Source organism: Electrona antarctica, assembly GCF_951216825.1.
Source record: "Electrona antarctica genome assembly, chromosome: 20".
NCBI lineage: Eukaryota > Metazoa > Chordata > Actinopteri > Myctophiformes > Myctophidae > Electrona > Electrona antarctica.
In genome coordinates this window covers 14,292,800-14,318,805 of record NC_136801.1, presented here as the reverse complement: position 1 = coordinate 14,318,805, position 26,006 = coordinate 14,292,800, and the positions used below count along the sequence as shown (strand labels likewise).

Sequence of the window (26,006 nt, the reverse complement as noted above, 5' to 3'; positions counted from 1 at the left end):
AATTTACCCGCCACACACACTTTGTTTCTCTACCTTTTGGTTTCTAGTTTTTTAAACCTTTTTAACTAGTTTTTTTTTCTTCTAATAAAATAGTTTTTATTGTCTCCACCAGGCCGAAGGCATGGGGAGAGAGTACCGGTATGTTTTGCACTCCGTCCGTCCGTCCGTCCGTGTGTGTCCGTTCGTCTGTCCTTCCGTCTGTGAACAACTGCACGGATTTGTGGATAACTTTGTATGCCAAGTCCCTAGAGGCCAAGGAGGCCGACATGTAAAACACATTTTCTAATATTACTCCTTCAGATTTTATCCAAATTTCAAGCAAATCGGTACACATGCTCTCCATAGTCATGTGATCAAGACGCGTTTGTTTGATTTCTCATAATCCACCTTCATTGCCTACGATTGGCTTCTAAACCTTTCAGGAGTAGCCCGCTTTGTACCCGTTTTGTACAAATTGCCACAACTCCTCCGATTGCGATGAAACTGTGCATGCATATTCCCACTAGGCTGAGGAAGAAACAGTTTTCAAATCAGCCTCATGGTGGCACTACAACAGGCCAAGCCGTGTCTCACACACACACAAACACAAAACATGATTATATTACTAAACATTTTGCCAAACATCACACACCTGGTGGAGACCTGTGCCCAGAAGGGCACTTTTTCTAGTTTTTTCTGTTATGTAAAGCGACTTTGAGTATCTTGAAAAGCGCTATATAAATTGTATGTATTATTACTATAATACATGCTATCAATCTATATAGCATGACATGCAAACTGAATAGGATGAATACCAGTATAGACGATATAATACCAGTAAGACACCTGGGGGCGAAAAGTGACCTGGCTGTGCACTGGCCATATATGGCACCCCATGCGACCGTTATCACACCTTTCAATAGGGCCCTATTGAAAGGTGTGATAATGGTCGAATCGGCTGTATATGGAGCGTGTCTTGCTGGATGTTTTAGGCCTCGATTACACCTATACAACACTCGACACACAAGCACCTGAGACACACGCAAGACACACTTGTGTCCTGTGTGTCGTGGCCGCCTCAATGCAGTTCCAATGGGAGTCACATGGTTTGAAGACCTTGTTGCATAGAAACAATCAAACTAGAGGATATTTGTTTAAATAAAATAAAAATGAAGAAGTTATTTGTAGTGATCCCTTTCTTTGTAATTATGTTGACACATTAGTAGAAGCAGTGTTAAGCCACAGTGGACACCCTGTGAGCCGTTATGGGTTCGTTGTCTTTTTCAGGGACACCAGAAAACCAATCCTGGTTGGCTTGGGTCCTGGTGGTCAGAACCACCAGAACCCAAGACCAGAACTGAATTCTTACAGTATTCATGTCCAATCACACTGGATCCAAACACAGCATACCAATGCCTGTCTCTGTCTGAAGGGAACAGAAAAGCAACATTGACTGAACCAAAATCCTATTCCTTTTAATCCAGAGAGAAGCATTCAGGTTCTGAGTAGAGAGGGTCTGACTGGACGCTGTAAATAAGGAGGTAGAGTGGAGTGGACACAGTGTTGGTATAATAGTCGCATATAAAGATGACAATATAATTCATGATGAATATAAATCTTATAGGCTTGTCGTGTTGTGTAAGCATGACTTATGTGCTTTCAATAACACCTACGAAGACAAAAGTATGTATGGTTTACACAGGTCATGTGTCCTCCAGGGTAGGAGTGTACCTGGATCACAGTGCATACGTACTCTGTCCCTCTACTGTGTCTTACTCTGTGACACCATGACTCTCCTCCACACAGTTCAGACATAGAGTATATAAAAGGATAGAGACAACAGCGCGGGTGAGCTATCTAGAGTTTATATCTATGTTTTGAAGCACCCGGAAGGACCGTCTACTTCCGCCTTTTTTCGATTTGGGCACCAAAATTTGGTGCCCAAAATGCGGAAGTGCAAACGCGCTCAACGTTAAAGCCCAGCTGCACGGTTTCCTCGTCATACTTCCACGGGTCCGCCTGCAGTCGCTCCTCTTACCGCTAGAGCCCAGTGCTTCAACGTTGGAAAGCCTCACTGGCCCCTTGAGTTCAGACCACATTTGCCCTAAAAAACACCAATTTGTTCTCTTTATCATATTTTTGTTGTTGTTATTATCTATTCTACAAAATAAGTTTTACTCTTATTATTATTTTTAATTGGGGGCTTTTTGCCTTTACTGATGATGGTATAGATTAACAGGAAACGGGGAGAGAGAGAGGAGGGGGAAGACATGCAGCAAATGTCGTCGCGATCGGGACTCGAACCCGCAAATCGCTGTCAGGCTGGATAGGTGCCTGGACCGCTAAGCCAGCCCAGGCCAAGTTTTACTCTCATGTACATGTACACAAGATGTAATAAAGTACAATCTTGAACCTTGAACCTCTAGTATTCATAATTCATGTCATGGGGAAATTTGGATGTTCAGAGTATTTATCTGTAGGCTGCCAATAATATGCGTGTTGCTGTTATGAAGCAATAATTTTGGGTGTGTTTTGTAATTCATGTGAAATAATATTCAAGTGTGGGTGCACTGACACGAGTCGCGAGGAATCCACTGGGAACTGAATTCTGTGTTACCATTCATATATTATTGTGATGCCATGTGAAGCATGACAACAGTGTGAAGCATGACCAAAAGCTTCACTTTTCTACTGTGCAAAAGTTAACAAAAAAGCAGGGTCGTAACGTTTTGTGTATTAATTCACGTACAGTATAAGTGACCCCAGTGCCCCCCACCCCAGTGACCGGAACTACTTAATATTTCTCCAAAACCGGAGCAGGTGTGTCTCCTGTCACAGGCACAGCTCTTGCCAGAACCAAACCTGATTGTGTCGAAAAAATATTTCCAAAAGCTATGAACAGGAGTAGAAAGTGTGTGTGCGTGCGCGTGTGCGCGTGCGTGCGTGCATGCATGCGTGCATGGTTTTGGGGATTGGAGGCACCTGTTACATGAGTCGTTTGTTTCTGGAAATAATCTTCTGACCTTGGCTTTAGTCGTTTATTGTAATGAATGCTATGAACCACTTTCATTTGAATAAGGCACGAGCACAGGCACAAGAGTAGACTTTGATCCTAGACAGCACATCAGTCCAATATTCCTCACTCAGCTCAGTCTCAAGTTCCTCCCAATGATGTGACCCTCAACCCGAGGAGAGAAGTTGTTCTTCATTAGGCTATAGATTTTAAACATGGAATCTGCTGCGGACATTATGGTCTCCAATAGGTTTTTCCCAGGTAGACTGGGGATGGGTTTGAAATGGGTGCTTGCAAAATTGCATATTTGAAAAAATCTGAAGAAACTAATGTTTTGATTATTCAGTTTGGTGGTGAGACCTCAGAGAAAACGAAATAGCCTGTCACTGTATAGATCCCTAAAAGAGACAAGCTGGCCCTTCACGTTCCACTTATTGTAGGTTGAATCCAAAGCAGAGGATAAAAACAAATGGTTATTGCAAATACAGGCATAAGGACAGATGGGGATTTTAACTCAAAATGTTGTCTAAACTGATTCAAAATTTTCAATGAAGACTACTGGGTTGTTGGTATACTGGGTGTTGTGGCTCTTTTGTTGGTTCCAAACATTTCCACATTGCCGGCAACAAACCCACTGATGCACCCAGAGATGTACGCAGAATAAAGGAATCAGAATGTCCACAGGTTCAATGTCATTTTTGTTGCATTTACTTCCATTAAAGTGCAGTGATAGTACATTACAAATAGCTCATTCTGGCATTGTCTCTTCTGTGTTGTCTATCTGGTAAAAACTGTTTGTCCACCAGGTGCATGCCGCTCCCCAATCACCCAGGCCTACTTATACCCTCTGTCAAGCAATTAGGCCGGGGAGGCGTGCCCCTGTTGTCCAAACAATAATTCAATTATAACCCATCAAATCAATGCCCAATAATGCCAAATAGCTACAACAATTGTGATAATAATAATAATAATAAATAGACATACAAAACAGTGAGGATGGCTTCTACACTGGGAATAACGTGTTGGTAGAGGGGCAGAGTTATAGTAGTTCTAATTCTTCTCACCAAATGTTAAATGAATTGTGCTAAATGTATTTGTAATGCTTAAAATCTTGAAATCAATGTTTGTCCCTATATATCTTTAGGCCTACTGTCACCCCAGTTATGCTGATGCACCTGTAAATGTCCCCCGACAATTTCTCTAGCCACATGACTTCAGAAAGTAGCATATATATTTTTATGTGAGACCCTATACAAGAAGAAGTATAACTTATCACCGTTAATTTGCCTTTTTATCAATGTATTAGGTTGCATTACTGATATGGTAAAGCATAACTTTATGTTATTATTATGTTATGCTTAAATATCGAGGCAATTGGTACATTTTCATCATTCTGAAAATATGGTTGATAAATGATATTAAAATTATTAATCTGTGTTCACAATGTGTTACCATATTCTTCATTACATGAGGAGTAATGGCCATATTTAGCATAAAATGTCGAAAATGTGTCCCCCCTGTTACAGTGTAAACAATGGATATGGAAATAATAATGGACACATGTTTTTCTGACAGCTGAACATGCCCTCTTTCAGAAAAAGAAAAGAAAAAACCTGTAAAAATAACATTTTGTTTTGAAAAAGGTACTAGAATGCAATAGCACAGAATAGTAGGAATGACCCTTTATTTAATTTTGTTTTGTTTTTCTAGAAAGTTCTAGTTTCATACAAGACACAATTAAAATGGTGCAGAAAAATACAGTGAAAGCCCTAATTCCGAGATATATAAATAGTAAAAACAGCTAATTAAGAAATTATCTGAAAGTAAGACAGCAGATTAACGTAGCCTACAGTATACCTTCTCAATAGGCAACTAAAATCAGGAACATTACTGGGCAGTGGTTTCTGAGGCAAAACAAATTTATTTACATTGTTTACAGAACAATTCGTTTTTTGGATTCTGAGAATGTTGATCTTGAGAGAAAAGAAAACCAAAACAATTATGAATGAACTATTGTGGAATGTGGAGTCATTCATGACACATGATCAGGGACCGTGTCAAAGTGCGACCCACATGAGGTCACACAAAACTCCAGTGTCGCCCAGACCTCAAAACCAAAGTCCATGTGGTAAGCTCAGTAATGATGGTGTCACTGTCCTCCACTGCTCTATCAGCAGAGTGATTGATGGACTTTAACTCCTGGTGAATCACCTTCACCTCTTTCTCTCTCTCCTGGATTGTCTGCTGGATGTTCTGCTGACTTGTATCAAGCTCTTTCTGTCTCTCAATCCTTTTTGCTGCAGCTGAGATTATATTGTGACCTTTGTGTTCTTCCACAGAGCACAGATAACAGATACACTGCTGATCGGTACAACAGAAAAGCTTCTTCATCTCGTCGTGGCGAGAGCAGATGCTCTCCTTAAGCCTGGTGGATGTGTTGACCAGCTTGTGTTTCTTAAAGGCAGGAGATTGATAGTGAGGCTGGAGGTGAGTGTCACAGTAAGAGACCAGACACTGAAGACAAGTCTTCACAGCTTTCAGTTTTCTCCCAGTGCAGAAATCACAGGCCACATCTCCAGGTCCAGCATAGCAGTGGCCCAGAGGAACAGCTTGGAGTTCTGTCTTCTTCAGTAAATCCATCATGTCAGCCAACATTATGTTTTTCTTTAGATCTGGTCTTGGGTTGAACGTCTGTCGGCACTGTGGACAGCTGAATCTCCCCCTTTTATCCCGATTCCAGTATTTGTCAATACACCTACTGCAATAGCTGTGTCCACATGGAACACTCACTGGATCCTTCGGTAGATCCAGACAGATAGAACAGCAGAACTTGTCCTCGTCAAGTTGAACTTCTTGCTGTGCCATTTTAGCTGAATGTCTCAAAAACAGTTGTTGTGGTTCCTTTAAAACTGGAGTGGTTTGGTCCCTCAGACCTGCATGTGGTAGGCTACTCACTCAGGTCTTTGTTGGTTTGAGTATCTGTTCTGTTACTCAAGCAGTCCTTGGTTTTGTGTTTTCCGGTAAAGTATTAACTCAGATTTTTTCTGGTGAATGGTGAAAGGTTGTTTTCTTGGTCCTTGTAAAAAGTGTAAAAAACTATCCAACAAGTTCAAGTCTTCAGGAGAGCAGCTCAACAACAGACAGTGACACAACCTCCTCTAGACTGTTGAACACAACTGCGTCTGCTACTGCTGCTCACTCACCTGGTGTCCTCTAGACCTCCACTTGCACCTTAGCCCCGCCCCCAGCGAGGAGGAGGGGATCGCAGATGTGAGGACGGAGGCAGAGCTCCCGCCATCCCATTTGAGCAAGTGGCTATGGCCGAATTTAGCTCAGTGGTCAATTTGTGATGATGTTTGGGGTGATCAGAGGGCCCCACTCGGAGTGAAGAGTGGAGATATTTGACTAAATCAGAATGGTGACCTTCAGAGAGAGATTGAGAGAAAATGAATATTGTTCTGGAGTCATGACAAACAATTATGACAACACCAAAGTATTTATCTACTTGAGAGGTGACACAATTCAGCACTGTCTTCATCATCAAACCAAAACCCAAATCCAGCATATAGGGGCTGGGTGTGTAGGCTAGTGGAGGGAGGTGTGAAGTCGTTCATCTGTATAGTAGGCTATAGGGCTATAGACCTATTGCTTGTAGCCTATTGTTCCATGCTGTTCTCTCTGGTGGCATGTGGCTGAGGTGTAAGAAATAGCACCCTGGCCTGAAGGCCTGTCTTGATTCAATCAACCTTTTGATCAAGCTTTTATGTACAAGTCCATGTCACACACTATAGACTAGGGTATGAGCATGCATAAAGTGAATGTCAGATCGAGTGGCAAAGTGAGTGACAAAGTGAATGTAATGTTGTTTAAAGCCATTTATGCAATCAAATAGGACTTTTCTGTTTGGATGTATGGGCTGTCAAGGCCAGAAAGTAGTTTTTTTGCCACTCAGCATTCCCGCATAACTTCTGGGTATGATGTCACGCCCATGCCCTCTATTGTTTGTCATGGGACCCCGTCACCCCGCTGGCCTTGGAAGAGAGAGCTAAACTGGGCGGAGACAGCCAGGCCGTCTGAGTTGTATTGTTCTCATTATGTAGATCTGTGGTCCTCTTTGTGTTGTTCTCATTATGTAGATCTGTGGTCCTCCTTCTGGAGTATTAGGGCAGACAGAGGTTCTCAATCTGTTGGCCACGATCCCTCTGGGGGTCGCCAGATTATTTGGGGGGGTCGCTAGATTATTTTCTGAATGTGTAAAAAAGAATATAAAAAAGTATTCACTCGGTTAAATAGGCCTGGGGTCGCCAAATTATCTGGGGGGTCGCCAGATTATTTTCTGAATGTGTAAAAAAGTAATGTTTTACTCTGTTAAATAGGCCTAATTCATAGAAGCACAATATATCTTTTTTTCCCCTTCATAATATACTTACTGACTCATATTTAAACAGGGTGAATAGACACTGCCTCTTTAAACATATTCCTCCTGCTTGTACACTCTTGAGTGTACAGGGTTTGATGAGGTCAGATCAACATGGAATGTCAGAACAGGTCAGCTCCATATGTGGAGATCTAAGGGTGGCAGCGGTGGCAGTGTCTTGAGTGTACAGGGTTTGATGAGGGCACAGGTAGGGCCGGGCCTTCATTTTCGGGCCTGTTGAGAACTCAAGTTTTCGCCGGCTGCCAAGTGCGGCTGCACAAATAACTTTGGGGCAGGCCCGTCCAGAGTTTAAATGGACAGGTATCGGTCAAAAGGGAGACATCGAAGAGGAAGGATGGATGGGGAAGGATCAACATATGGAATGTCAGAACAGGTCATAGTGATGTTACGACCTGGGCACAATATATGACGTCACGTGACAAATTGAGTGTGACATGACGTGACAAAAACACAAGGTTTCATAGTTAACTGCAACCTTCGGTCGCAAAAAATAGTTATTGCAGGGATGAATGAAATGCATTGTCTTATGACCTGACATGGAAATGTCATTTTCTTGCTTTGCACCCTGTTATTAAAGTAATAGGCTCAAATCACCATAAGAGTTGCTCCAATGAATTGTATGTGTCTGCTCCTGAGACGCACCGGATCAGCCTGATTTCAGCTTGAGGCACTGATATCTGAATAATATACGAGTTAATTAATGAATATAATTGTAGCCTATATGAGTCTATGAACTGTTATCCTTTACACAGGCATATTCAGCAATGTGAGTACTGTGGTTGTCAAATTAACAACATGCCACATAAGCATGGGTGACTAAGAACACCAAGGCACAATAAATAATGTGCAGTAGTATAATATGATGGGTATGGGAATGAATGTGAGCAGTGATACTTGGGTGATAAAGAACTAATAAGATCATTATTATGTCAAAAGTAACCAACAAACTAGCCTATAGCAAGGGTTTTCAACTGATTATGAACCAGGGACCACCACCCTGACTGAGAATCAACCTGGGGACCACCACCCTGACTGAGAATCAACCTGGGGACCACCACCCTGACTGAGAATCAACCTGGGGACCACCACACTGACTGAGAATCACCCTGGGGACCACCACCCTGACTGAGAATCAACCTGGGGACCACCACCCTGACTGAGAATTAACCTGGGGACCATTGTTGTGTTGGGAGGGGGGATATGGTCGTGGTGTGGGGGAAAGAAATTAACCTTCCATATTAAACTCATGTTGCTGTTCATTGTAACTTACTCTATGAGTAAGCAAACACTTGCGATAGATTATGGGCACATTTCCTTATAATGGTGACTCAACCAGGCAAACCGGTGCGGTTTCCCTTGAGATTCTATCTCACTTTTTTGTGGAAGTTCTTGACATCCGACTTCCCAGTAACTGACAACATCGACGCGTCATCATTTGTCACCAGATCATTTACTGCATTGTTTCTCAACTCACCCTGAACAAGCTCGTGATTATTTTTGAAGGGTGCCTGAAAAGCTTAGGAACCCTTGTTCTACCTGCTTAACGACGCCAGGGTGAAAGTGGTTAAACCTGAACAGAAGAAGGTTGAGAACAAAGAGTTCTGCATGTACCCACACAAATATAAAATGTGATTTACTTTCAAAGTTAGCAACAATTAATATATAATAATTTAAGATTTTGTTGTAATTTCAATTGGATGAGCAGGTGCATGGGACATGGGGCATGTATAATATACATAATATACATGTTATAAGGTAAATGTTGGCATGAAATTACACTGGGCGGTGAATCGATGGACTTTTAGACACTTTATCTTCCCATAATGACAACAATATGTATGTTTACAGTATGAATGAATGAATGTTTATTTCGAACTCTTTTAAATAAAAATGACAATAAAAATACAAAATATACAATAATGCATTAAAAGAAAAGAAAAGTTAAAACAAAAGCAAAACAAAATATAGTACAGTTCGAAAAGGAGCAGGAATGAAGCCTGAGCTTATCTGGTCCTACCCCTAATTATACACTTTAAAAATTAAACAAATGTGTCAAGGTTCCCTTTATATTATATTATGATTTGTCTATTTATTTTAGCACTAAGTGGAACCATAATGTACCCTCAACCCCCCCTCCCCCCTCATGCTTCTTCTCTGTAGCTCATAAGCAAAGTATATTTAAACCTCTTCTTGAACAGTGCAATAGTTCCACTATTTTTAATTTCATCCTCCAGACCGTTCCACAGAGTCACTCCACCATGTGAAATGCTCATGTTCTTCAAATTTGTACGCCCAAAACGTTTCTCAAAATTATTTTTTCCTCTTAAATTATAAACACATTCTCTGTCCTTAAATACATTTAATATTGAATGTTCCTAGGAAGTAACTGATTCTTTGCTTTGTACATTATTTGAGCAGTTTTGAACTTGACCAGATCCATAAACTTAAGACACTTGGGGCCCTATTATGCGTGTCTTAAGTACCATTATGGTGGTGGCGTGTGTATGTATATTCACAAAGACACTGAATATGTTACTCGTACTGACTTACAGCATGATGAAATTGAAACTGTGTGGGTTGAATTAATTTTCAAAAAGGCTAAATCAGTATTAGTGGGCACCGTCTACAGACCGCCTGACCAACATGGGTTCTATGATATACTTGAGGGGTGCTTAGCTGAGGAGGAATGTGTAGAGAAAATCCTGATTGGCGACTACAATACAGACATGCAACGTAAGGAAGCACCTGTGTTTAAGTCATTCAGTAAGTTCTGTGATCTACATAGTGTCAGTCAGCTAATTACCCAACCCACTAGAGTGTGTGATTCTACTCAAACTGTCATTGATCTCATTCTGTCCTCGGACAAATCCAGAATCTCCAAGAAAGGGGTTATTGTATGTGGGCTTAGTGATCATTTTATGATATTCTGTACCCGCAAAATACAAAAACTTAAGACCGGCTGCCACAAAACAGTCATATCAAGGGACCTCAAAACCTACTCTAGTGAGGTCTTTAACCAAGTATTGGAGAGTCTGGATTGGTCCGATGAGCTTAAAAGCACACTTGTCGAAGAAGCTTGGCTTGGCTTCAAAACCAAATTTACATCAGTACTGAACAACATGGCTCCTTTGAGAACCACCAGGGGCAAAACCCGCTCGGAACCATGGATGAATTCGGACATACTGGCTGCAATGAAAGCCAGAGACAAAAAATGCTCTGAAGTTCTAAAATGCAAGTCAAAGCTAGCCAAGCGCTTCGACAGTGTTCGCCAAGCTCGTTTGAACAACCTAAATACACAACGAATCAAACTACGAAACAGTGTAACTGCCATGACCAAATCAGCTAAAAGTAACTTCATTAATGATAAAGCTCAGGAAAACAAAAACAATCCTCATGAGCTCTGGAAGCTACTAAACAATCAACTAAGCTATGGTCAGAAACTAAAAACCAGATTTTCGAACATAAACATCAAATCTGACAACACTCTCATCACTGACAACCTTGATGTGGCCAACTACTTGAATATCTTCTTTACAAACATAGCAACAACTCTGGTTAACAAACTGCCCTCCCACTCTGGGCTCTTTGGTGTAGAGCACATTACAACCTTCTACAAAAACCTAGGTGTTTGTAAAGACGATTTTAAACTAGTTATGGTAACAACTGATGAGGTAATTAAGAAACTGAGTGCCCTCCAACCCCACAAGGCCACAGGCCATGACAACATTCCCTCCAAATTTCTCAGAGACTCAGCCATCTCTATAGCTCCAATCATCACCCACATAGTAAACCTCTCCATCAAACAGGGACAGGTCCCCCAAGATTTCAAACTGGCCAAAGTAACCCCCTTGCACAAGAAAGGGAGTAAATTAGACCCCGGCAACTACCGCCCTATTTCTATTCTTAGTTCCATCTCGAAAGTGATGGAAAAAATAGTCTATGAACAGGTTGAAAAGTATCTTGCCACTAATAAATTATTGTACGAGTTCCAATCTGGCTTCAGAACATCCCACTCCACTGACACATGCCTTCTCTATTTGAGCGACCACATCAAACAAGAGGTGGACGCTGGCAAATACTGCGGCATGGTCATGCTGGACCTCCAAAAGGCTTTTGACACCGTGAACCACTCCATACTGGTTAACAAGCTAAAAGCAATTGGTTTCGATAGCACATCAGTGAGCTGGATGCAATCCTACCTGGAGGGGAGAGAACAGATGGTGGAAGTGAACGGAACACTGTCCCCCCCCCTCCCAGTGAGCTGTGGCGTTCCACAAGGAAGCATACTAGGGCCTCTACTGTTCCTAATATATGTAAACGACATGACTTCAGCCTGTGACTGCAACTTGTTCCTGTTCGCAGATGACTCAGCACTGCTGGTCTCGGACAGGGACAAACTGCAGGTTGAAAATGCCCTCAGCTCTGAACTCGGTAGAATCTGCACCTGGCTCGCTGATAACAAACTATCTTTACACCTGGGAAAAACTGAATCCATTCTCTTTGGCTCTATTAGTAATCTCAGCAAGGCAAATGGCTTCTTGGTTAGAGTGGGTGACAATGTTATCACACGTAAAGATGAAATTACCTACCTAGGTTCCATCCTGGAGGCTAATCTTTCCGGTGATAAAATGGCCACCAACGTAATCAAAAAAGTCAACCATAGAACAAGATTCCTCTACAGGATCTCCTCACTGGTCAACAAAAACACCTTGAAGACCTTAACAGGAGCCCTTGTACAGGGTTTCTTTGACTATACATGCACCTCCTGGTACCACAGCACCTCAAAGGCCCTTAAAACCAGGCTCCAGACTTCCCAAAACAAACTGGTCAGGCTCCTACTTGATCTAGCCCCCCGAACCCACCTCACCCCTGCCCACTTCGACAGGCTGGAATGGCTTAGGGTCGACGACAGAGTACAGCATCTTGCAATGGGTCTGGTCCACAAGATTCGATACACCACCAAGATACCCATGTACCTGTCTAGATACTTCCTTAATGTTAACGAAGTCCACACCCACAACACCAGAGGGAGTGCAACGAACCATGTACAACCCAGATTCGGCACAAACAAGGGACTAAATTATTTTCGCTCCTATGCCACCAAAATGTGGAACGCCCTACCAACTGTCATTAAGACATGCGAATCCCTTGACTCCTTCAAAACCGCTCTCAAAGGGCACCTACGGATGGCTGCAATTCGAAACTGGCCCCCGTAAAATCTGAATCCCCCCCCCCCGCCCCCCCTTTTTTCCCCTCACTGTATATATTTCTTTTCCCTTTTTACCTCCTTTTTGATGAATTCCTGTTCTGTCTATAGAAGTGTCTATTTGTACGTCTCTAAATGTTTTGATGATTTGAACATGGTGGACCCTATTGGAAACAAGTGTAATGCTTAATTGGGTCGTCCACTCACAGTTAACAGCCTTTGTATTGAGTTTGTGCTTGAAATGTACTGTAATTCTGCAAACTGTTAATAAATTCTTCAATCAATCAATCAAAACCAGGTCTTATGACTTAACTTAAGACCTGGAGGCGTGGTCAATGCTGTTTGGCCACTCAGAATAGCCAAATGGCATTGATCACGCCTCCAGGTCTTAAGTTAAGTAATAAGACCTGGTACTTAAGACATGCATAATAGGGCCCTTGGAATTCAAAAACAGTATATTTGTATGATCCCTGTACCCAACATGGTGTACAATTCTCAATGCTCTTTTTTGTAGTATACATAATGGTTGTAAAGTTGTTTTATAGGCATTACCCCAAACCTCCACACAGTAAGTCAGATACGGCACTACAAGTGAACAATATAAAATATACAACACCCTCTGTTCTAGTAAATGTTTGGCTTTCCCCAATACAGCAATGCTCCTTGATATTTTGGATCTTACATATTTTATCTGCGGCTTCCAAGAAAGCTTGCAGTCTAGAAATACCCCTAGAAATTTTATTTCATATACCTGCTCAATATCAACCTGGTCCACTACCAGTTGCACTCTTGCATCTATTTTTCGATTTCCAAAAATCATTAATTTGGTTTTATTATTTTAATTTATTTATTTCTATTTTAATCATCTCTAAGAGCCGCTGTAAATTTACTCCAGAACAAAGGATGTTGGTGTCATCTGCAAAAATGACAAATTTAAATTGTTTTGATACTTTATATATATCGTTTATATACAAAAGTATAATGGTGTACACTGTACAGTATAATGGTGGAGTCCAGTATTACCACCACTGGCACATAAAATAATTGAAGGGAACCTTTAACAAATAGAAATATCTGAACCTGTCCCTAGGTGGGGCTGTAGGCTAAGCCATATGTACAGGATAGCCAACTCCTAGCCAAGCATATAGTATTTTGAAATTCTATTTCTATGCACTGGTGAATTGCTTAATTTGTGTTAAAAATAAAATAAAAATCAGCTGAAACATCTGTTTTCAGTCATGCCAAATTATTGATTATTGAGCATTGTTCTCCCATTTCACCATAAATCAAAAGTTTGTATGAAAACCATAAAAATCCACCGTTCAAGTGCTCAAAATTAAGTGTACTGCATCTACAGGCATATGTTAATACTTCTCCATTTTCATTTGTTTTGCATCCTCAAACTTTATTAGTCTCTAGATCAGAGGTCTTCAAAAGCAAAAAATAGCAGATCTACAACGTCACCAAGGCCGGTCGAGCGATCTAGTCTAACATATTGGTGGTCTTAGCTGAGTGGGTAGAAAGGCCGCCTGGGGGTCAGAAGGTTGTCAGTTTGACCCACAGTTGAAGTTCGTCCAGTCACAGACTCACGGTGCAAGTCAGAGAGATAGGTAGAACTCAATTACAGGACGAGAGGCACATGTAGATTTCAGAGCATTTATTCTCATGAAAACAGGAAACATGAGGAGCACTAGAAACGACTGGTATAGGAACACTGGGAGCACTAGGAAAACAGACTAATCTGGCAAAGAACCAGTGTTGCCAAATGAGAATTTTTAAATTGTTATACCCAAGGCTTAAAATTATATTTAAAGGGAAACTATCGTACACAACCACAGAAAAGATAAATCACAGGTTTAAATATGTAATTCCACAATAAATAGCATACTTATTGTAGGAAACAACCTTGTTTGAGACAACAATATGAGTTCCTGACTTTCCACAAATAAAAGCCTAAAATTAGATTAGAAAGGGGACACAGGGAGAACATGCAAACTCTACACAGAAATGCCCTTTTGCTAGCATTTTTAGCATTATTGATCACATATTGTGCAGAGGATAAAATGATAATTATCACACACCTGGCAGCACTGCTATGACTTCAACTTATAACAAAGCACCAGAACTAACAGCATGGAGGTTTAAATAGGCACAAGCACTAACAGGTCACAGGTGAAGTCAACAGACAATCAACACTGGGATAGGCGGCTACAACTAAAAGGACACAGGTGCAAGACGTAGGCTAATCACAAGACTGGAGAGACAAGACAAGTAAACAGGAACAACATAGGAAACCAGGAGACCACTAACATACTACAAAATAAAGGTACCAAGTAAAATAAAGTAAAACTAAACTGCAACTAAGACACAAGTAATACACACTACTTAAAAAACTCACTCTCGTGTGAAGTGAGGGGCACCCACTGTGGCTGCTACATGATGTCACTGCTTAAGCAAACATTAAAAGTCCATAGACTAGCACTGCCACACATGGCGTCACGAGGGGAGAGAGTGGCATTCTGACGCACGACCATTCCGACAATGTGGCTTCAACGTGCGGTTCGTGGTAGGGTGAAAAGAGCAGTCCTTGCACTAACTGAATACCTAATATCAACATCAAGACACAAAAAAACAGTAATACCGTTCTGACATATAAACCTCTAATCTGTGTATTAGCTTAAAGCATTTGCTTAAATGTTTTTACAATCATAAATGATAGCTAAACATGCAATGCTTTGTCTATGTACTGTTCTAAAGCCTTGTGGAAATAGCATCTGTCTCTTGAATCAAGGTGGACCCTTGGTCATCGTTCATAACATGTTCACTGCTAGTTCCTTCAGTTAAGATGGTTACCACTGTTGACAGTGTGGCATTTGGGTTCAGCAGTTTGACCAGGGGCACATTCACACCTCTCTCCTGAAAGATGAGGTTCTGCAGAGTCATCGCCTGCATTGAGTCAATGCCTAAAGAGGAGAGCAACAATTCTTCACTCAACTCACTCTTATCAATGCCAATGGTCTCACTAAGTAGAGATTTGACATAGTCACTCGGTGTGACTGTGTCTGTTTGTTTTGTCTGTGAATCCGACTGTTTGGGTTTTTGGAAGGCCTCTTCTACCACGGCAGACAAGCGCATTGACAAGGCGGTATTTTGGGAGAGGATGTTGTACCTGATGTTTTTGAAGTGAAACCTGCATATGGCTTGTTGGGGTCTGTTGATCACAAGGCATTGTTCCAAGCTTGCATGAATCTCTGCGACATCCAGCACCATGATTCCCTTAGCCTTCAGAAACCTATGGAAGTGATCCTTGTTTAAAAGAAGACCCAGGTTCAAAGCTCCCCAGTTGATAGACTGGCCTGGGAGCCCAAGCTTGCGTCTATAATGGCAGAACGTGTCGAGAAACGAATTGGCTGCCGCATAGTTTGTTTGTGATGCATTTCCCAGGAAGGCAGAGATGGAGGAGTAACACACAAAGTAATCTAACTCGCAATGTTGTGTGGCATGATGCAGATTCAGAACACCGTTCACTTTGGGCCTGAGGACCTTCTCGTAGAGAGATTCGTTAAGTGTTTCAATCAACCCGTCATGCAAGACAACGGCACTGTGGAACACTCCTCTGATTGGACAAGTGGGGAGTTTCTGCCTGATTGCGTTGATAGTTTTACACAAACAACCAAATACAGATACATCACATTCCATGGCAATGATGGATGCCCCACACTGGTTCTCTACATTTTGTATCTCTTCTTGCATCTCTTTTGTCGGACTGCTTCTGGAGAGTATGACAACATGTCCTCCACCTCTCTGACAAATGAACTTGACAGTTTCAAATCCCAACCCTGACAACCCGCCTGTCACAATGTACACAGCCCACTTACTGAAAAGCTGTTTCTTTGTAGGCAGCAATGGAATAACAGATAGAGCACCTATTACATCTTTTGCCAGTGCCACCACATGCAGGGTCTTTAAGTTGAAGTATGACTTTGACCTTTCCAGTGGGAGCATGTCAATATTTTCGGATGTTACACTCTGCAAGGCAACATTCTCAAGGGAAAATGATTTCCTGTCCAAATTCATGGACTTAAGCCAGTGGTAAATACGGGACCTCTGTGCAGTCAGGGAGCCCTTCTGTAAAACCACTAGCATTTGAATGGTCTGCAGACAAACACCTTCCCTCACATTTTGAAATGTGTCCTGAACCATCAAACACTGGGATTGAGATTCACAGACTACGATAACATTGCGTACGCCAGGAACGTTGCAAAGGTTAGCAATCATAGCCTCATCAAACTGGGGAAGAAGGACAAAGGCCTCTACTTGCTTTCCATCTACAAAAGACCCATTGCACTGTGTACTACCGATGACATTCCATCCTGATTTGTGAGCTGTGAGAGTCAAAACTTTCATCAGCACAGAGTCTGGGACTGAAGATATAATTCCCAGATTTTGTTTGTTTCCGGCCAAAGCTCTGCACAGGATCTCCCATGCAAGGACAAAGTATGAAACACAAGGGGTTCTCCTCAGGAATGGGAATCGTTTGCTACCGTAGCATGCATCTACTGGCACTGAGACTGTGGTTGCTGCCTGAACGGGGTAACAAGCAGAAACATGATCTCCAACTTTAAACTTTCTAACATCCTTTCCCAGTGCTGTAATTGTGCCACAGAAATCAAGAGCGAGTACATTATGATTCTGGGATGCTTGTTTGTTGAAATAGATAGTCTGGCCATATCTCAATTGTGAAACACTGACAGGATAATAGTCAGACGTATGAGCACACAAAGTAGTGATCTGAATTTCAACTGATGACTCAGCAATAGGCCGGTGGTCATTATGATTGAAAGGAATGGCAGACAGCTTGGTCATTGTATATGCATCAGCTGTCTGAAGGATGCAGGGGTCAGACAGCATGGAGCAGAAGTTAACATCAAAGCTGTTAATATCACTTTGAACATGGGTACGGACAATGGAAGGTTTCAAAACTGAACCATCTCTTACTACCAATTCTGGGTACTTACTGCAAGGGTATGATCTCAGGATCTGAGACAGTGCAGCGATGTCCTGATCAGAGGTGGAACTTATGTCAATCAGTTGAAAAGAAAGCTCTGGTAACTCTGCAGCAAATGATCTTGTCATGCCAAGCAGAGCAAAGCCTGGGTTTACGTGGTCTACTGAGATTTCAGAAGCACGGTAGGTTATTGCTCTGATAGAGTTAGTGAACTTTGTTAGCTTCAGTTCAAAGACTATTTGGCGGAATAGCTCACAGCAGCTCACCAAATTCTGCAGGACAATATCGGCTGCCATTGAAGTGAGATCTTCTTCACCCCACAAAAACAAGACCTCATGAAAATGTTTACCTATTTCTGTGATGTTGAGATTTATCAAAAGAGTATGGAATCCATGACTCAAGATTTCCTTTGCATGTGAGAAGGAAATGAATTGAGATCTTGAGTCCAGGTGTTGTTGCATTGCGTTAGCTATGCCTAACCGGTCACAGAAGACCAAGGCCTTAGGAAGATCAGGTGATGTGATGTTTTCAGAAGCAACTTTATTGTATTCATTGTGGTAGAAGTTTTCCTCAACCAAATGAGTGAGACTTCCAAGGTACTTGACCAACACATGTTTTACCTCCACCAGCACTCTTCCTTCTTTATCTGTGAAGAAGCCACAGACTTCAAAGTGATCAACACCCAAATCAATTGCTCTAAGGTAGATAATCATTTCACGTTGAAGTGGTTCCAACACTGTCAAACTTCCAATTTTTGCTGGGAAACCTGGTCTTCCCACAAAGGCATGTGCCACTGTAACGGGGAGAAGTTGCATCAGGAAGTCAAGTACAACAGGATGGATGCAGTAGTCGTATAACTGAGGCCATAAGTCCTCTTTAACTGTTGCAACTGAATATGCCTCCATCAATTCCTCCCCATAATACACATCTCCCTTATTCTGGAAAACAGTCCCGTGCTGAAAGCCCCCCTGAGAAAGATACCCATAGAACTGTTCAGATCTGACCACAGATGTGCATCTTTTGTAGATGGTATTTAAAGAAATACTCTGTTCCTCGATGACCCTTTCTTGCTTGCAAGTGATTGTACCTGATGCATAAATGGCAGATGAAGAGAACACCTTGAAAGTAGACTCGTTCTCTGCTGGCGCTAGTTGCACTTTCATTTCTGGTCTATTCTGCATTAATTCGAATGGACTATGAAAATCTACACTCAGTTGAAGAGAGCGGAGTGGTATCTTTGGTTTGGCATTTGCCATGAAAGCAGCCAAACCCAACTCGACATAGAAGGCACCAGGGATGATGGGTGTGCCGTTGAATTTATGCTCTTGCAGGTAGGATGATGAGTCAGACAACACATCACAGCTGAAAGTGTTGCTGCCGTTGCTAATCTGACGCAGCACAGGGTGGTTAGTTGCTGTGTTTCTACAAGCTGCTTCAATGATTATATCCCGTTGAGATAAATCAAACTGGTATCTTGGGAAAGGAAATGGGGATCTCTCACATCCTCTGTAGAACTGACTCCAGTCTACCTGAACCCCCAGCTCAAAAAGCTTAGACACAAGGCTCAGCATTGTTTCATGATCTTTCTCTGGCAGAACTGATCCAAGAACAGGGGTGTTGTTTCCTAGAGTTTCTATGATGTTCCTTTGGAGAGCTCTCCTTGGGCCAATTTCTACAAACACTGCATTATTTGCATTATTTCCTTTAGATGCTGCTCTCACTGCCTGCTCAAATAATACTGGGTCCCGGACATTCCTGGCCCAGTACATACCTGTGCTAAAATCATGCTGCGCTACCTCCTTGCCTGTCACTGTCGAGATCAACTCTGACTCTAGATCCTTCACCTGTAAGGAGCCGATGCTGTCTGTAATGTCAGATAGAATTGTATCCATCATGTGGCTGTGGTAAGCGGCAGGAACATTCAGAACATGGAGGAACAGATTCTGACTACCGCCTGATGCATGCAACTCACTGTAGAGGCTTTCTATAGCATCTGCATCACCAGAGAGAGTGCAGGACTGGGGACTGTTGACGGCAGCGAGGCAAACCTTGTTAGAATAACGAGGGATGACATTTAGAACCTCTGACACAGCCATGTTGCTGATCACCAGCATCTTGCCTCCTGTGACCTTGCTCTGGAGGGTACTGCGGTAGTAGATCACCTTCACTGCATCCTCAAGAGACAAGAGGCCAGAACAGTGAGCAGCAGCAACCTCACCAACAGAGTGCCCAAGAATTACATCAGGTTTGACCCCCCAGAACTTGAGGAGGGTGGCAATGCCAACCTGGATAGCAAATAGGAGTGGTTGGATAACACCTGGGCTTGAGAAGTCACTACTCTCAAACTCACTCTCAAGTCTGTCCAAAATGCTCAGTCTATTGAATCTTTGGAAGAGTTTCTCAACCTCTTTGATCTTTTCTCTGAATACAGTCTCCCGTTTCAATAGTTGCTTACACATGCCATGGTAGGTCACACCATTCCCACAGAAGACAAACACCAGGTTCACATCTGAGAAGGATGGGGCAATATCTTTGCTCAGGATAGATTGTAGTTGCCCCTTAAGCTCGGCCAGAGAAGAAGTCATGATGGCCTTTCTGTATTTGTGTTTTCGATGGCTTCTACGACAAGCTGATGTGTACACCAGCGAGTCTAGGTCAACAGCGCTGTCTTCATCTACATGTTTAATGGTGTCTTCCATTGTGGAAATTAGTGATTTAGGTGAATGTGCTGACATGACAAAACACTTATTTTGTATCCATGTACTCTTTGGAGGAAATACCGACTGTTTGTATTGTTTGACAATAGCATGTGCATTTGTTCCTCCAAAACCAAAATTGTTTACCCCTGCAATTCTGTCACCAGAGAAATTCCACATCTCTACTTCAGTAGGAATCTTTACATTTAGGGCTTTGGCATCTATACTGGCACCGTCTTCAGAGTAGAACACAGTTGGAACAATGGTTTCATGCTTCATCATTAACAGTACCTTAATGAGCCCTGCCACCCCAGCTGCAGACTCTGTGTGTCCAATGTTGCTCTTCACAGAGCCGATGCGGAGTGTCTCTGAACCTGGAGGCCTGGCTTTGGCGATGACGTTTGAGATGCTGCCAGCCTCTGTTGCGTCTCCGACTGGGGTTCCAGTCCCATGTGCCTCGATGTACTGGACATTCTGCAGGTCAGACTCTGAGTAGATTGTGCGCAGCAGCTCCTCTTGTTGAACCATGGAGGGTTTGGTGATGGGAGAGACTGTATGACCATCTTGGTTGACTGCCGTTTTGGTAATGACACCCCATATATGGTCACATTCTTGTAAAGCCTGTGTAATAAGCAAGACAGACAGGTAGATGCTTTATTTGTCCTCGTGGAAATTCATTTTGTGCCAAGCAGCCACCAGGACACTCAAAATAATCACAAAATCACAGCACATATATGCAATACATGGACAGATCACACAAAACACTGACAATACTACTCATATTTTTTCCTCTAGAATAGGCCACCAGTCATAGTTCAGAGAGGCATCACATAAAGCATTTTATTCCCAGAACTGAGATGGGGCCTGTCCTAGACCTCTTTCTTCTTTCTTTAACCTTTATTTATTCAGGGAAGTGAGTTGAGAGCAAGCTCTCTTTTCCAATAATTACAGTACACAATAACATACAATATAAACACAAATACATTACAGGATAAGAAACAATTCAGAGTGAACAAGTACAGATAGATCTCAAATGGATCCTTACAAGTCTTTAAAACGTTCAAGTGAAATCAAGTTATTCAGTTTTAAGATTGATTGTAGACAGGTCCAGATGCGAGGTGCATAGTAATGAAAGGCTGTTTTACCCAAATTCGGAATTCACAATGTAGTTTTGGGAGCGGGTATGATGTTGGTCAGTTTTGGGATGTAATATAGGCTGCTCAGATATGTAGGCTAGTAAGTAAGGCTTTGTAGCCAATGAAGGCCAACCAACCTTTTCATACAGCCTGGGTGAGGAACCCATCTCCAATTATAAACCGGAGGGGAGTGGTTGATTGTGTCGAGTGGTTTTAATGACGACAGAGCTGCATGCATGTAGATAACATCGCCATAGTCGATAACTGATAAAATTGTGCTTTGAATCAACTGCTTCCTATTGTTTGAATTAAAGCAGGCTTTATTTCGATAGAGGAATGCTAGTTTTGGTTTAAGTTTAGTGATGAGTTGTGAAATGTGGGTTTTAAATGATAGTTTGTCGTCTATCCATATGCCCAGATATTTATAGAGATAGATCTTTCTAGACCTAGAGTCCTACACTATCTTAACAGTATATCTTCGCTGTTCAGCAGAAGCGTGTATCTCCGTGTTCCCTTCTTTTTGTCTAATATCATGTCCTATTTAATACTTGGCTGTATGACAGTGTCACAAAAATAGTTGATCTACAAGCTCACAGCTGCTCATCATTGTTGTTGCATTGTGTGTGTGGCTCTGCTATTTACGCTATGACTTAAAACGTGCCTCATGACTTAAGCTAAAAGTGAACATGCACAGCAAAATTCTGGGTGTTTACGTTTTTCTTGCTATATTATTTTTTGTCAAAGCGTACCTTTCTTAGTGGTTTTAGCAGAACCACCCCACAGCCCTCTCCTCTGCCGTAGCCATCAGCTGTGCTGGAGAAAGGTTTACTGGTTCCATCAGGTGAGATCATCTTGGCCTTGCTGAGAGCAACAAACACTCGTGGCTCCATGATACAGCTGACCCCCCCGCACAGAGCCATCTCACAGTCTCCTGATAACAGAGAATAAGCAATGAAACTTAATAATATTTACAAACTTCACAAATATGAATCATATTTCAGGCCATATTACGCATGATCTATAATCCCCTATGCATGGCGATGCCTATACTGTGCAGGAGGAGGTAGTAAGACCCTCATCCACACTTTCATCTCCGCCCGCACCTGGTTTACTGTAATGGTGTCTTGTTCAAGCTCCCCAGCAAAGCCCTGGACAGACTGCAGTATGTGCAATACTCAGCTGCCAGAGTGCTCACCCATACCAAACCCTGGCAGCACATCACCCCCACCCTCAAACACCTCAACTGGCTTCCGGTTAAACTGCTCCTCCTCATCTATAAAGCTCTCCATGCCCTCTATATAGCCACACGGTATACCTGTCAGACCTCCTCAAGGACTTACACCCCAGAGCGGAATCAGAGGTTTTCTGACTTGGGGCTCCTCACCATCTGCCACGGCAATAAGCAGACCCTCTGTGATAGAACTTTCAGTGTGGCAGCCCCTGCCCTCTGGAACTCTCTCCCTCTTTCAAGTCCGCACTGAAGAGACAGTTGTTTACTCAGGCTTTTGGCAAATTGTTTGTTTATTGTTATTTTTTTGTATTGTAAAGAGTCCTTGGGTAAATAAATTCAAGTTATTATGATTATTATTATTAAGTTGACTTTAGCCTATTTGGGGCGGCCGTAGCTGAGTGGTTAGTGAGCCAGCCTGGGAAGCTCTCAAGCCAGAGGCCCTGTCCCAGGTTTGATTCCAGGCCAGGCAACGTGTTGATGTGTGTCCCTGAGCAAGACTCTTAAAGGTATATTCAGTGATTTCACTTCATTCAAATATCACTTATTTTTTATTTTATTTTTATAATCCTCCCTACTATAGAGTGTGCTGACCATATAAGGAGTTCCTCCCTGTCCCCTGCAGTGAACCCCTGGGGTCAAAAAACCCTAGTTTCCGTTTTGGTGGCGGGTGGCAAAGCCTTCATCCAATCAGGATGAGAGGGGCCTTCCTCCAATCATGATCAAGTGGGGGCGGGCCTTGGTGCACATGCTGTTGGCCTGTTGCACTTCCCCCACCGTAGAGCGTGTGCACGTGCACATTTTGTTAACGGGGCGGACTGGGTGGTTTTCCAAATTACCCAAATCACTGAATGCTCCTTTAAAGGTATATTCAGTGATTTGACTTAATTCAAATATCACTTGTTTTTTCTTTTTTTCTGGATAATCCTCCCTACTATAGAGTGTGCTGACCATATAAGGAGTTCCTCCCTGTCCCCAGTGAGCCCCTGGGTTAAAAAAACCCTAGTTTCAGTTTTGGTGGCGGGTGGCAAAGCCTTCATCCAATCAGGATGAGAGGGGCCTTCCTCCAATCATGATCGAGTGGGGGCGGGCCTTGGTGCACATGCTGTTGGCCTGTTGCACTTCCCCCCACTGTAGAGCGTGCATGTGCACATTTTGTTACCGGGGCGGACTGGGTGGTTTTCCAAATCACCCAAATCACTGAATGCTCCTTTAACACCTAATTGCTCCCCAATCGCTGCAGGATGGGTAAATATTAATACTGAGTCACTGAGAGCCGCAATACTCTTAGTGACCAACAGGATCAAATATTAACAGGTTTCTTGGCAACAATCTGAACTTTTGTGCAATCAATAAAGGCGAGAGATACAGTAACTGCTATACTTTTTTACACAACATGTTTCTATACATTTAAGATATACTGCCAACCTTGTTTAATGGCTTGACAGGCCAGATGAAGAGCCACGAGCGATGATGAACAAGCGCTGTCTATAGCCATTGAAGGTCCAGTGAGGTTGAAGACGTAGGACACTCGGTTAGCAGCGATGCTCATAGCTAGCCCAGAGCCCGTCCAGTGGTTGATCACGCTGGGATGCACGTGTGCAGCAGTTTGTTCATAATCTCTGTTCATCAAACCTATAAGGAACAGAATTGATATGGTGATATTTTGTAATGCCACACAGACAGTCATTTTGCATTATAGTATTTCTGTATCTAAAAGTTAAGACATTTGTAAATCTAAACATTTTTTTCCTATACACAGCATCCAAAGTGTTTAAAATGTTACCATTATAGTAAATGTTTACATTGTGAGTTCATTTAAATCTAAAAGCATGTAAGAAATATCTGTAATAATGTGCATGCTGGTAGTTCAGCAGATGCTTGAAGAATGTCTTTGACTGAAACGTTGCCTAAATAAAGTGTTCGTATTGCAAGTGCAGACGGTGTGCGGGTCTTTGTGCACTTTATGTAATTATTTTCTGAATACATGCTGGTAGTTCAAAATACACAACAAAGTATTTCTTTCTTCTACACAGACAAATCCGTAATGATAGATCCATTGTTACACTCAGAGTTACAGTAGCACTTATTTTGAGAACCTTACCCAGAAACACTCCTGTTTTTGTGCCACTGGCCTTTTCCATTGGCAGTCCAGCATCCTCTAAAGCCCTGTACACACACTGAAGAACCATCTTCTGCTGGGGGTCCATGCGCTCCACTTCAGTGTCACTGATACCGAAGAACCTGTGGTCAAATGCATTGAACCTACAGGGGACATTCACAGCCATTTAAAGTTGTTTTTTAATTTTTAATTTTAATTACTTGTGTTTCATATTAATATTTTGAAGTTGTGTTTCATATTCATTAAGAATAACCGTACCCATCAATGAGAGCAGCCTTCGCTGTGCGAGACTTGCCCGCTTTGCTGTCATCAGGGTCAAACCAGCTCGCCAGGTCAAATCTCTCCTTGGGAATTGCCATAGAGCAGTTCTTCCCATTCACAAGAACTTCCCAGAAATTATCAAGCCCCTCTCCTGTGTACAATATGATTTAGCCTACCATTTATTATCGTAATGATGGTGTGAAATTGATTGTTGTTGGCATTGTGAAATATTAATGTATTTGCTGTTTATTGTATATTAACGTGCATAAATCTGCCGGTGCAATCTAAACCATTATTTATTCAAGAAAATTCATTCTTACCCCCTGGGAAATTGCATCCTATGCCCACAACAGCAATTCCATCTTCAACTTCTTCCATGGCTTCACATCGCTGTGAACAACATCAGCCAATCTGATAATCCAATGAAACTGAAATAAATGTAGTTTTCACTTCATCACACTCGATTAGCAACAATTTTGATACATATATTTGAGACGATTTACAGTACAGTACAGTCAGTGAAGTACAGTATGCCTCTCTGTTTGCTCTCACACACCTGGCTGGTATTGTATGTACAGTAAGTAGGCTATGTACCTGGTTGGTGATTCTTATAGCCCACTTTCTTTTCTTTTATAATATAAAACATTAATGATTGACTAACGTGACCATGGAGATGAAGGGACTTCAATGCCCACCTTTATGCAGTGGTGGAAAGTAACCAAGTGCTGTACTTGAGTAAAACTAATGTAGGTACTTTTACTTTACTGGATTATTTCTGATTTTCTATAGCGTACCTTTACAGTACTCTACTCCACTACATCTCGGAGGCAAATATTGTACTGATTACTATTATTTGAAAACTTTTAGTTACTATAGTTAGGCTACTTTGTCGGTTTTGATTATTATTACAAAACATAAA

The 26,006-nt window shown here is 42.1% G+C and overlaps 2 protein-coding genes across 2 annotated transcripts; both read right to left on the bottom strand.

Moving 5' to 3' along the window:
* Nucleotides 1–4,748: 4,748 nt before the first annotated feature.
* LOC306912786 (E3 ubiquitin/ISG15 ligase TRIM25-like) lies at nucleotides 4,749–6,184 on the bottom strand. The gene has a single exon (XM_079489245.1). The coding sequence runs from the start codon at nucleotides 5,855–5,857 to the stop codon at nucleotides 5,072–5,074; it is 786 nt and encodes a 261-aa protein (XP_079345371.1). The 5' UTR covers nucleotides 5,858–6,184; the 3' UTR covers nucleotides 4,749–5,071.
* Nucleotides 6,185–15,387: 9,203 nt separating this feature from the next.
* LOC306912874 (phthioceranic/hydroxyphthioceranic acid synthase-like) lies at nucleotides 15,388–25,465 on the bottom strand (the record flags this gene model as incomplete). The annotated part of the gene is made up of 6 exons (XM_079489329.1): nucleotides 15,388–20,961; nucleotides 22,226–22,407; nucleotides 24,133–24,339; nucleotides 24,809–24,969; nucleotides 25,085–25,238; nucleotides 25,408–25,465. 6 exons carry the CDS (start codon nucleotides 25,463–25,465, stop codon nucleotides 15,388–15,390), a joined length of 6,336 nt encoding a protein of 2,111 aa, XP_079345455.1.
* Nucleotides 25,466–26,006: the final 541 nt, after the last annotated feature.